We start from the raw sequence: 14,273 nt of genomic DNA on the forward strand, positions 1-14,273 counted from the left end.
GCCTCTGTCTGATAGAGGCTGTTACTGACTGGGGGAGAAGCTAGCACGGACACGTAAGGCTGGCAAGCAGTGGGCGAGCTGAAGGCCTGGGGTCTGCGACAATGTGATGACAGCACGTGCCTCTAAGCCACATGGCTGTCGATAGAGCATATCAACACAGATCCAGCAAGCCAGGTAGGGTGAGGGCACCGAAAAAGCAGGGGAAGGGGCTGAAAGACAACATAGCACCAAGACTGTATGATGCACCCAGTCCAGCCTCCCCTCTCCCACTGCCCTTCAACCCCCCTCCAATACCACCCCCCAACCCCTGACCTCCCACCTCCACCAAGAAAATTCTACTGGGTCCCGGACCTCTCCCGGTGCCCAGACTCGGCCCAAGCAAATCCCCACTCCCAATTTCAACATATACTGACTGGAGAATGAGCGCCTAGACAGCTGGTGGCTACAATGCTTGGGTGACGGATACCGCTTAAGCACATGAGGCACCAGGGAGGAGCTCGCTGCCAGCATACAGAGTCGTCTGGGCGGTGAACCTGCGCCCAGACTTGAATCTACTGTTGCAGACGCCCATACAGGCCACTACTTTGCTACAAGACCTGCTCGTGTATATATAGGCAAAAACCCAGAAAGACAGGCACTTGTCTGGAATCTGCCATGAATTTGATCACTGCATGCTGCCTGCAGCCGAAAAGCAATACAGTAAAGAAGATCATCTAAGAGGGCCTTCATGACAAAAGACACCCAAGCAGGGCATAGAGAAGGGTGTGTTTTGTCCCTGGTGACTGCGACCATCATTGTGTGGGCCTCCCCTTGCTGCACATAATGCCCAGAATAGCCTTACCTGCAGATATTAATATGTGACCAGGGCTGCTGGAGGGAGTTTTTCAAAGGGCAACACGCAGAGACCACCCACAAGGACATTAGGTAGCTCTGGTTAGTCAGGGCCAACCTTGCTGAAACACAGCCCACATCAGGCATTAAGAGTAGCTCACAACAACAATTTTATGTGAAACTGTCAAACACCTATGCTTACAACCCTGCCTTGAGGGCATGGGGAAAACAGACAGGAGCCAACCACGCCTCACTTTTAAATCCAGGTGCATTACCAAACCACCACAGGAAGCACATCAGGCCCAGGACCAGGACTTGGACCCACCCCCCAAATGTGACTGCACTCTAGACTACACTACTGGTGATGCAATTAAGTTTCTAGTCTACTGACGGGAAAATTGACTCTCTGAATTTGTGCTTAGATCACATAGCGGCCAAGCTGGATAAATACTCTACGCTCCTCACAGGATCAGAGCAGCAGCTCTCAACAAATAAGGATGAACTCCACCCCTAGTGCTCGAAATGTTTGAATATGGAAAAGATCCTGACAGTAACACAAGCCAGAAATGAAGACTTAGTGGCCTGCTCACAAGACAATAATCTCCATATAACCGGTGTCCTGGAATCCACGAATATAGGCAAGATGGAGACATATGTGGAAACAATGGTCACCACACTCTTTGACCCTGAAAACTTGTCTCAACTGTTAGAGGTTGGAAAGAGGCCATTGGTCTATCATGGCAAGACAGCCACTGGTAGCTCCCTGCCACCCAATCATATGAAAAGTATTAAACTACAGGGATGCGGTACTTCGAATGGCATGAGAACGTAAGGACATCAACTATCAGGACAACCAAATTGCCTTCTAAACAGACTTCACAGCAGAGGTGCAGGTGAACTTCAGGGTAGTTTCTGATCGTTAAAAGGCAATTACAAAAAGGGAAACGGATATTTGCAAACACTCAAGGCAGCAAAGGATTTTCTGAAAACACTTACTTCAAGGAAACAACACAACACCACAGAAGATACTGACGAGGAGGAGATTGAAAAGAGACTATGGAAATGAATCGCTATAACCACTGGATGGATGCCTTGAGGCCATGCCTAAAAAACGACTGCCCTGAGCAGGCAAGTGTCCCCTCGTCAAATGGTGTGGCCTGTTTATTGAATTAGCAGGAAACATATGATTGCACAATTCAGACTCGACCAGGCCACCTCCTTTCGGGAACTGGGAACTCGGCTGCCCCCAGAGGGAGCATCCCAAAATGACTTGGCTAAGTAGAACTGCATAACATGTTGTTATGGAATGTTGATGGTTTTAATTGATTAACTGTTGGATACGGGAATGTTTTTGGTAAGTTTGGTTGGGATTTTTGTTTGTTTGTATGCTGATCACCAAATGGCCAACCACTACATCATCTTCACTACGCACCTCCAACTACACTGCAGACTACAGAACGATACAGCACATGCACTAGCTGGCTGACCTGGAATGTAAGAGGTATTAATAATCCCCAAGAAACTAGATTGGTCCTCTCCTACCGAGACCGCCACAACATACAGATCGCTTTCCTGCAGGAAACCCACCTGACACTTCATCCAGAACAACCGATCAGCACTACAAGGGTGGTGTATAGACTGGCATCATCGTACTCCTCTTACTCCAGAGATGACCTGATCTTTGTTAAGCGGGGGATACATTTGTTATTACCTATTCCATAGTAGACGAGCAGAGACACCTCGCAATAGCAGAGGGTACCATACATGGGACATCTATTACTCTGGTTAACTCATATGGCCTAAACTTCAATTATGCTTTTTTTTTTTATATATACAACTGTTTGGTGCCATATTCACACACTGTCACTGACAAATATCCTTTGGGGGAAGACCTCAATATGTATTTAGACCCTGACATGGACCGGTACACAGCAGCATTCTGGCAGGGCACGCATGCTGCCGGAGTTTTCTAAAGGAGTGGAGGTGTACGATTTGGTTGACATTTGGCAGCTATGACATTCGTCACAATGGTAGGGCACGTATGTATCTTTAGCACATGGGTTGTGGTCCAGATTGGGCTACTGGTTGGTGTCTAGAGAGGTCTGTGCATGGGGGGAGGGGGTTAAACACATGCCCCGGACATTCTCAGATCGTGAGCCAAGACAGCTGCGCCTAGTGCTCCCTACCACCACCCTGTTCACTTTACCTGGCAATTCCAGACCAGACCTGATTAGACTCTGAGTTAAAGGAAGGATTCTTTGAAAAAATGTAGGGTTAGTAAATGGAAAGGGAGCCATTTGTAAGGGCTTTAAGGATACAATTAGAGATAGATGAATCTGCACACAAGCGGAAGTGTTGAAGGCAATACATGCAGAAATTCCATAGGACAGAGGATAACATACTCCTTTGAAAGAGATTACGAGAGACAGCCCAGTGGTGCAACCCTTGAGGTCATCGGGGAGAAACTTACCGAATTTGATGATTTTGCTGCACAAGAATTGCGGATTGTATCCAAAAGTCACATAGAGTGTGCATATGGGGAGTATGGCCAACCGGGGCATAGTCTGGCCGATAGATTATGAGCACATAAGGGCTGGGATCACATATTAAAGATATCTACTCCAGAGGTAGGCGATCTCTGACACCCTCTCTATACTCACCTCATTCAGGCAATTCTACACTAACCTGTTACAGCTCCCGGTCTTCTGCTATAGTAGATGACAAAAATGCCTACTTTGAGAGTTAACACTGGCATGGTTTTCCCAAGGACAATACGCATATCTTACGTGTGCTATAATAGTTACAAAAGTAAAAGAAGCAATACACACTCTGCTGAATGGCAAGGCTCTGGGGATTAGATTGCCTAACTGGAGAATTCTACAAAGAGTTCATTCTCTGAGCTCCTGGCCCCTGATCTCCATGCAGTATATGACGAGACGTATCAAAAACGCTCCTCATCGCCTTCCCTGCACGAGGTCCTTATAGTGACACTATTGAAGCTGGACAAAGAGCCTATGTACTATCATTCATACCGATCTCTAGGTTTAATTAATACTAACACAAATTTCCAGGCCAAAAATTCTGGCAGGTCGTTTTCATCTACTTATACCTAAAATAGTGGTACCTGACCAATCTGGGTTCATACCATCCAGATCCACGGCACATAATCTGTGCACCATATTCGCTCTGCTTCACCAATTGAACCCCTCTATCCAGGCAGTGGCGGTTGTACTGGAAGCAGCCAAAGCCTTTGACTCTAATGAATGGCAATACATGACCTTCACAACCATGGCCCGTATGAGAATGCCGGAGGTGTTCCTGCACTTGATCCGTCTGGTTTATGCTGACCCGTAGCCAGAGTACGCATCAATGGTCATACAACCGAATCGTTTCCCATCTGTAGAGGAACCCAACAGGGTTATCCTCTATCCCCCATCCTTTTTGCCTTAACGATATAGCCCTTAACATGCATCATCCGACAAAGACATGATACATCTGCATTATGGTTCAGCTTGTGTGCTATTACTATCTTCCTCTATGCAGATGACATGGTGCTGCATGTCAGAGACCCACTTGTGCACCTGGCTCCAGTAATTCGAGAGTATGTATGACTTGAGAGGTACTCAGGGCTGAGTATCAATTGGTTCAAGTCAGTCATATTTCCACTCACAACCCAGCACTCTGGAGGTCCTGCTCGATTTCCCACTGGTGTGGTGCGTAGATCCAATGAAATACTTGTGGGTATGGATTCACCGTGACTCTGATCTGGTAAACAGATTCAACTATGCAGGGCCATTTCCAGTCTAGAAGATCATTGGCAGATAGGATAGCGATTATCAAGATGGTGGTACTACCAAAGTTCTTATATTTAAAAAAATATATATACCAATTATCCTTACGATGCACTTCTTTAAGAAGCTTTGAATGAAACTACTAACACTGGTATGGGCTGGCAAACAGCATACGATCAGCTGGGATATAGTCACCATACCATACACTGCTTGTGGTTTTAACAAGCCTTATTTCCATTTATATTACCTGTGCATACAAACTCATTTTGCTCATTATTAGTATATGTTGTAGACTATATCCCGCATATAGGTGTTGAGCATGATGATACCTTTCCTATCCCACTCCCAGCCCTACTGCCGCATAGGCAGGCGGGGATAGCACCAACAAAATTCTTCAATGTACAACGAGAGAATGGCAAATACTTAGATATTGGGCACGAAAAAAAAAAAAAAAAAACTTATATGCCCCAGCACTACCACTACAATACCACCCCGCAATTTCAGTAATCCGTGAAGATAGTGCACTGCATTTACTCGTCCGCACTGGTCTGAAGATCGTGGATGATACCTACATAAATGGCACTTTTGTGACCCTAGCTGACATCTCACACACCCAGATGCATACACCGCTATTCACATTTATCTATTATAGCCTTAGAACCCGCCGTAGCGGGCTCTACTGGCTATTAAAGGCCCGCTCCCCGCGTTAAATGCCCAAGCCGAAGGCGAGGGCATTTAACAAGGGAGAGGGACTTTAATAGCCGGTAGAGCCCGCTACGGCGTGTTCTAAGGCTATTAGAACATTCTGCCACTCAGGGCAGAATGTTCTATAAAAAAAAAAAGTGACGGAGCCCGAGGGGATTTAAATCCCCTCGGGCTCCTTGAGGCTTTGTTCACAGCTGTAGCTGTGAACAAAGCGAACATTGGAATGTTGGCGCTGCGGGCTTTTACCGGCCAGTAAAAGCCCGCAGCACTCCATTGTTTTCAATGGGGCCCCCAGCATTCCAATGTTCTAATAATAGTTGCAAGCAGCATTGCGCACATTGTACCCTCAATTCCCAGGGGAACCCCCCCACAATAAAAGCAACCCAGACACTACTCACTAGCACAATCCATCGCTACTTAACTAAATTGTATGATGTGGGGCAGTCAGATAGCCCACAGACCCTGGACAAAGCCCTGGAGGGCTGGAACGCAGCCCTTGACCAGCCATTGGAGATGGTTTCAGACATTTTATTCTTTTCTGAAGTCATAATAATATTCTTACCGGTCATTCGGTACTCATTGATGGAGTCTTCTATGTGGTATAGTTATGCTCAATCGTTAAAGGCTACTGGAAGAATAATATGACCTTGACATTGCAGCACACACTAGAACACAGACTTGCACTTTCCCGTCACTGGTTCATGGGCTTTATCATTCAGCTTTCAGTTTAGGAGTCGGAAAAATCATAAAAAGTATGTATCACTGTCTAACCAGTTTCCAGATTTCCCCGCATAATCCCCTTCTTCCACACAAACTCTTGAGATTTGCTTGTAGGGCATGATTTACAGTCAGCTGAAGTAGGCGAAGAGCACACATTAGCACATGTAACTCTTCTCTCCACTGGGAGAATGTTTTGCCAGGTGAAGAGACATTTTCCAATACACGATTTATACACTCACTGTGATACTTTTTCCATGTGTCTGAACACATATGGGTCCAAAACACTCAACGAAGTCTGTCCTAGTTGCGCTACTGGAACTAACTAATAACAAAAATGTATTTGAACTTAAAATACACTACAAACGTTTGTGAACACCCACAAAACAAGTTCTTTGTCGATCTTCACAACCTTGCAAATAGCCGTACCCCTGTCCTTTACAGAGAATGGCCATGCTCTCAACTGCTAAAACTTCACTTCCTACTGCAGGAAATGTGCACGCACTAGTGGCTATTTCCCACATGTACAAAATGTGATTGGAACAGTATCTGCACACCTAAACTTAACTCAAATTCGAGATTTATTAATTGAGCTGCAATTAGTCAATAAAGTTACCTTCATTTTTTCTTCTACTGTGCAGAATACGGTCACTTACTGGACAACAGGTAATATGGTACCAGCACCATACCAATATGATTAGTAATTGTTTCTAAGTTTCTTTTTTTTTTCAATATTTTATTTACCCAGTAGGGAGGAAGCTATACAAACAACAGCTTGCAAAGTATGTACATACAGCAAGCTAGACTACAGAATGGGAAATTCATCTCTGCACGCAAAGATATCACCTTGCTACGTTTTACTGTAACAGACAGCACAGAGAGACCAATAGATGGCAGGAGAAAGAACAAGGAGGGATAAGACCTACAATAACTAGACACTTCATATGCCCATTCTCCCTCATACATGTCAAATACATATCATCCAAAAAGAGCTAATTATACATTTGGACTGATGTTCAATAACGCTCATGTCATGTTGTGTAATTTCGTGATTCACTTATAAGAATTTTCCATAAGTATTCTACTATGCCATGTCGTTTTCATTAGCAGCAAAAGTTTAATGCACTATATTGTAGAATGAAATGCGTTGTGTCAAAAATTGATGAAAGGATGCATTTCACCCTTTAAAAAAAGGACCAAATGCGGTTTTACACTTCACATAATTTTATCCCTAATTAACTGCCGTTGCATAAAAGTAGATTACCCAAACTTTGCACACCTCTAATAACGAAAACAATATAAGGCAACTGACATCCAAAGTTTCATTCCGAGACAGCCCCAATTCTGCCCCCAAAACATTCTCAACACTGAGATTTCCTTGTTCAAGTTGAAGCCTCACCAAATATTTAGCAAAACTTTGAAGCAAATAAGGCTTTGATTAAATAACTATGAAAATAACTATTTTTGGTTACCTCCTGATTTGATCCTGAGGTTTTAGAAAGCTTTTCCGAGGAGTTAAGGGTCAATAATTTCTTTGCCTCATAAGGTGAAATTCATGTGTTAAATATTCAAAGGTTGCTAAGAAATAAGTCTGTCTAGTTTGTAAAAGGCAATAGACGCCCCTAAACGTCCATATCTTCCAAAAATAGAACTGCCTAAACACCTGTGAGGCATTATTTCAGCATGTACATCATTTAACTGATTGCTTATGTTAATCTGTACTTTTACAAATGCACATTAAATAAGAACAGTAGAATGACCAAATTAGGTAAAAGAAATAGGAACAAAAACACACAAAACTCATCCTGGCCGCATGGGATATTGACTTTAGAGAGGATTACTCAGTTCCTGCATGGATGGAATCTTGACTTGAGTAGATGATGCCATATCAGCATTTGAAAGAAAACAGTGTTTTATTACTCCAGTCTGATATTGGACGAGTTTCAACATCAACACATCACATTAAAGTATGTTACTTTTTACTTTATATCTGCTACCATACAGTATTTGGTGAGTGTGAAAAACTGGGTTGTTGGTTGACTAGGGTGTGAGTCCTGGACAAGCAGCAACCACAATTCTGGTCCGGGTAATTCACAAGTAAACCCTTAAATGAACCTGTGCTCAACCTCTGGTAGCTTGGCACAGAGCAGTCAGGCTTAACTTGAAAGCAATGTGCAAAGTATTTGTGCAACACTTCAAACAGTAAAACACCACACAAAAGGATCCTACACCTGGTTAGAAAAACAGAACTTAATTTAATACATAAAACAAGACACAAACGATAAAAATCCAATCAGGAGAACTTGAGCTATGAATATTTAAAGAATAAACTGTAGTACAGTGCCTAAAAGCAAAAAGTGCCAACGAGGGATATCTGGTCACGTCAGACTGGGACAAAGTCAAAAGTTCAGGACAAATGCGATGGAGAGCAGGCCAGCTACAGGGACTCACTTAGGCCCACTGAACAAAGTACCTTAAGTCCTAGTTAAGGAGAGTTGAGTGGATCCAAGTTAAAGATGTGTCGCGCAGCCGATTCCAGTTGTTGTTTCCAAGATGCAGTAAGGCTGCAACACAAGGTCCTGTTGCATCAACACAGAGGATCCATTCAACAGAGCTTGCAATGTGAAGGCCAGTGTCATGGATGTGTTACGCAGCCAAGGCTATGTGTCGGTTCTTATGAGTGGTGAAGCTGCGATGTAGAGTTTTGCCGTCATAGTCAAGGCTGACATCAACCAGGGATGCGAGGACCTACTCTGGGGAAGTGGCTGTTCTAAAGGGGATGCGTTTAACCCAGGAAGCGGAATGCGCCAACGATGCAGGTCTTCTGCGCTTGGTCCAATCCATGCAGCAGCGGTGATGCATCGGTTCTGCTCAAGGATGTACCGCTCAGCCAAGGAAATTAGCCAGTTCTGCTCGGGGATGCACCACTCTGCAGAAAGGATGTGTCATTTCTAGTGGGAAGCACCTAAGGCCTCCTTCCAAGGATCCAGGACTGTGGTGGCACCAACAGAGATGGTAGACCTACAAATGTTAGAGTCCAGGTGCAGAAGAAGAATGGCTGGAAGTCTTGTGTCCCTGAGACTTCAGGTCAGGATGTGAGCCAACTAGCCCTTGAATTCAGTCTGTGTTGTGGGTTGGAGAGATGCAGGTCCAGTCCTTCTCACTCCCAGGCAAGAGGTCAGCAGGGCAAAGCAGGAGTCCAGCAGAGTGGCAGTCCTTCGGCAGTGCAGCAGTCCTTCTTGGGAGAGCATCCACAGGTTCAGAAGGGTACTGAAGTTGTGGTGTCCGAGGTCCAGTTCTTATAGCTACTGGTGCCTTTGATGTGGGGAAGACTTCTAAGATATGCCTTTGAAATGCACAGATGTCCTGCCGTGTACCTGCCCTAGCTCCTGACTAACTACCGAGGGTATGCAGCCCTTTGTGTGGAGACAGTACACAGCCTATTCAGGTGTAAGTGAGGCTGTGTCCAGCTTCACCCTCCCATCCTGTCCAGGATGGCCCATTAACAAACACATACATAACTTCCATTTGCTTTGGCTATCTAGGAGGAATACACAAAGCCCAACTGTCAACTTTACTTAGTAATATGACCCAGAGCCACGCTGGAGGCACCAAATGACAACGTTCTAAAAGTGGCATTCAGTACTGCAATTTAAAATCCAACTTCACCCTATGTTAGGGTTTTAAAATGTGAATCCAGAGACAGCAGTCTTGAAGGGGGTATTTCTTCCCATTTGGAAATTAGCTTACAGAATGTAATAAGGTTATTCCAATGTTAATAAATGGGAGAGATAGGCCAGGCAGTGGTGAAAAATGAATTTAAGTGTTTTTCCCCACCAGGACATATAAAACTATAAAAAAGGAAAGATTCGGCTTTGCAAAAGATTCATCTTGCCAGGTCGAAATGGCACTTCAAAATGCACACAGAAGCTCTGCAATCGCAGGCTCAATACATGTTTAAAGGTTACAGAAGTGGGTGGCACAAGCAGTGTTGCAGACACACTAGTAACATTTAATTTACAGTTCCTGGGCACATGTAATGAATATTACTAGAGACTTAAAAGTAAATTAAATATGTCAATTGGCTATATGCTGATGTTACCATGTTTTAGGGAAAGAGCACAAGCACATTAGCACTGGTTAGCAATGGTAAATTGCACCGAATTCTAAAGCCAGCACAAATAGAGGTGTGAGGGCAAACAAAGTTAGGGGGAAACCTTGCCAAGGATCCCAGGTCTAACAATGAGGAAGGATGTAAAAGACGCAAGTAACAATGCAAGATACTTAGCTCATTCTTCTCATGGTGTTTGGTCTGAGTGTTTATTAGTATTGCTAGGCAGCCAGAAGGTGAAAGATGCTTCTCACTCAGGACAAGATCCATGTTTGTACGCCTAAGCAAGACACGGTTTAATGAAAGACTGTGATTGAGCCCAGTTGCCTCTGTAAAAGCAATGCTAGGCACATGCTTTTTCTCAACAATTCTTTCCTAGTTTAATGGGTTCCTGGAAAACGTTGTCAGGGCTGGCTCAAGGATTTCTGCTAACCGCAGGCAGAGCAATATTAAGTTGCTCAAAACTCAAACCAATAGAGCCACATGTGTTACTTATAGGAAAAATAGCTTGTGATACAACTCCTGTCCTGATGAAGTCCAGATCTCTAAATTCACCAGTCAACTACAGAAAATCCAATTTTCATAAATTCTGCTCTCAATGCTACTTATTACCAAACCCCCCCCCCTCACATACTGCCTAAAGGTTTACCAAACAGTTCATTCTTCCAGAATGATGACCTCTGGCATGAAATTCCATCTTTCACAATGCTTTGCAAGAGCCAGATGCTGATCCTCTCTCAAACTTCCTTCTTCCACCACCTCCGTCCAAAGCTAAGGAGCTGCCAGATGCTTGCTGCTTGCTAAGAAAGAGGGCCTTTGCTTTCGTCAACTTCTTTTTTACATCGTTGCCCACTTTTCCACTCTCTGATTCAAGCTTCCCTGCTGTCCTGACTGAAAGAGATTAAATACTATAACCCTCTATATTATAGAGAATATTTCAATATGAATGTTAGCTGCCACCAATACACAAATAGTAGTGATTCATTGTGCTTTAAATATAATTGCATTCTAAAGATTACAAACAAAACTCATAACCTATCACCTTGGCATCTTCAAATAAAACTTAATATTGAGATTAGTATTGTGTCATAATACAAAACATAAATGTACATGTTTTCTGTGGTTATTTGTCCTTATGAAATGCATTGGTGCTGGCAGGGCATACACGTGTTACAGTTCTGTACAACACACCTAAATGGCAACTACTGACAAGATCAACAGCCAGCCTGAACATCTAGTAAAGATGTCGTCCTCTTGATCCAACTCTGTACACCTTTTCACCCAATATACAGTTTTTTTTAGGACTACTGCACTTTTTATTTTTTATTCTTATACATATTTAGTTTGATGTATCAATATATCCATATGTTTACCACAGTTGTTCTACAATAAATATCAACATATCTATTTTAAAATACACACTACTTACATGAATGCAGTAATCAAGGCAATGGACACCATTAAATATTAATACAAAAAACCTTACGCTACAGCCTGAAGAAAGGTGTGACATTAAAATAAAGGTTTGAAAATATTCATTAACAGAGAGAAGAGTGTGCAAAACCACTGTGAAAATCTAACCTGGGTCATCTGAAGGTTCATTGTGTCTTGTTGCCACGTAAGGATTGTTTCTAAACGGCAAATCCAAGTGTTGATGTTTCCAATAAGCACAGATTTTCCGACCTCCCTGATAAGGATGCAAAGCGAGGAGCTTAAATCTTGAAGAAGTTCCCTTATTTTACGAAGATTTTGATGATCTTCCAGTACTAAGGGTGAAAAATGTGGGGGTTAGAAACTAAGATGTCTCTTTTTAATTAAGACTCGGCTTTCACAGCTACAAGGGTCTTTGAAAGAAGGTTCAAAGAGATGCCAATCATTGGGAAATAGTTTCCAAGCATTATGGCTTGCAGACGGGAAGACTCTAAAGGAAAATATTTTACAATCCATGATACACAGTTAACATCAAAATATTTGAAAAAATCTGATAAAGCTATGTAAAATAAGTTCTACCTTAAGTCATGTTTTGCCTTGTAGCAACAAAGGGGGTCCTGAGGTAATTATCTATACTACAGAGCTCATCATAAGATGTATTACCCCGACACAGTGGCACTCTTGAACATAAACTATGAACTTATATTTCATTTTAGGACTGTGTTTTTTCCCTTTACCATTCGATAAAAACCTAACAACAATAATAGATGTGTTGCATTTAAAAGATGCACACTGGTAGGAAGACCTAAAAGGCAAGCAAGTACAGAACAGGTGAAAAAGTTACTTACAATCGGTAAGGTTGTTTCTGGTAGAGAATATATTACTGCAGATTCCTCACCTTCTGAATATTCCCCCAGGTGTCAGATTGGATCTGGAAAATCTTCAGCAGCACCCCTGTGCTCCAGTGGCTTTGGGTCGCTGTCATTCTACACCAGACGAGACATACGCAGGCCTATGTTGACACTAGTAACACAAAAGTATGATGGACGGAGTGTTGAAACTTTTCAAACACTCACCCCCAGTCACAGATCTGGGTTTAATCCAACATTCTTTTGTTCACCAGGCCACTCCAGGTTGGACCCAGCCATATGCAAATCTGTCTTTACCCTGTTCCCCCACGGCCTTAGTGGCTAGGGTATGCCCAGACGTGGGTCCCAAACTGGGGTGACGTAACAAGCAAAATAACAATGGATTATACCCAGATCTATGACGGTACAAGACTGCCAGGGCTGTAATGACGGAAGCACCGCCAACAGGCTGGCGGTGCTTCCCAGGTCATTACGACCGCAGCGCGGTCGCACCGCCGGGGCCGGCGGTTTCCTGCCACAATGGCCCCGGCGGTAGTAATCTGCAAGGGCAGCGCTGCCCAGGCGATTACGAGTCCCCCTACTGCCAGCCTTTTCCTGGTGGTTTGAACCGCCAGGAAAAGGCTGGCAGTACGGGGAGTCGCAGGGCCCCCCGACAGGGCCCTGTGCAGCTATTCACTGTCTGCACGGCTCCTGTGTTGCGGCCGAGATACCCGCAGGGCCGGCGGGCGGAAACTAGGTTTCCGCCTGCCGGCCCAGCAGGGATCTCCAAATGGCTGCGGCAGGGGTGCGGCCGTATGGCGGTCCGATCTTGGCGGGCGGCTGGTCATAATGAGGGCCTTAGTCTATCATTTTATTTTGTGATGTATCCTATATTGCCCTATCCATGCATGCTGACATCTGTTGCTTTCTGAGCCAATATAGGTGTGCAGATCTCGAAGTTGGCATCTTATTAGATGAACTAACCCAGTTCACAGAATGGGGAGGCGGGAAGGTTGGTGAGGAATCTGGAGTTAGAGTCTCTACCAGAAAGAGCTTTACTTAAGGTAACTAACTTGTTCTTCCACTAAGGACTTCTAACAGCAGATTCCTCACCCTTTAAAGCACTACCAAAGCAGTACCTTCCAGGGGGTGGGTCTATTTACCAAGTAAAACCAAACAATTCTGAATAACCAAGCAGGTTAAATGCTCAGCAGACCTGGCTATCCAGGCAGCAGTGTCTCTTTAACGTATGAAAAGGTGCCCATGTAGCAGCCTGGGAAATGTCCAGAACACAGTAAACTTAAGAATCCCAAACAGCAATATACGTCCTTTTAATATGCGAGTTTGGACCACTAATCAAAGCAACACCAAGCACAAACCTCAATCTTATGGAACTAAAATAAAACAAATACATAACAAACAGATAAAAGACAATTATTTGATCAAAGTTTGATCAAATCTATTAGTTTCACTGTCTTTCCTATAAGCATTTTTACGTTGTTCTACCATACACAGTAGTCAGCAATATTACATAAAATACTGACAACAACACAAATGTCTCAAAATGAATAAACAATTAAATATGACACTGTATAACATGTATGATGTGCAATTAGCGTTCATCCATCACTGAAAATCCATGTTAGTTAGAATTTTAGGCAGTTTTCGGAGGTAACTACGCAAGTTGTTCATTTAAAAAAACACGTAAGTTTTATGTATGTAGCTAGCTTCTATGGGGATTTATTTTTAGGTAATGTACACTCTTAACTTAGCCAAAAAGGAAATGGCAGTGGAAATCTTTATAAGGAGGTAAAATATAGGTCCTTTGCTAAATGAACC

At 43.5% G+C, this 14,273-nt stretch overlaps 1 protein-coding gene across 4 annotated transcripts in view; it reads right to left on the reverse strand.

Annotated features, from left to right (window-relative positions):
- Positions 1-14,273, reverse strand: part of FBXO25 (F-box protein 25) — a 343,865-nt gene that overhangs the window by 225,398 nt on the left and 104,194 nt on the right. For all 4 annotated transcript variants that reach the window (XM_069235834.1, XM_069235833.1, XM_069235836.1 and 1 more), the window contains exon 7: positions 11,737-11,921. In XM_069235834.1, the coding sequence (XP_069091935.1) occupies positions 11,737-11,921 (185 nt within the window). The remainder of the gene's footprint in view (positions 1-11,736; positions 11,922-14,273) is intronic.

This window comes from Pleurodeles waltl, chromosome 5 (genome assembly GCF_031143425.1).
Source record: "Pleurodeles waltl isolate 20211129_DDA chromosome 5, aPleWal1.hap1.20221129, whole genome shotgun sequence".
Lineage (NCBI taxonomy): Eukaryota > Metazoa > Chordata > Amphibia > Caudata > Salamandridae > Pleurodeles > Pleurodeles waltl.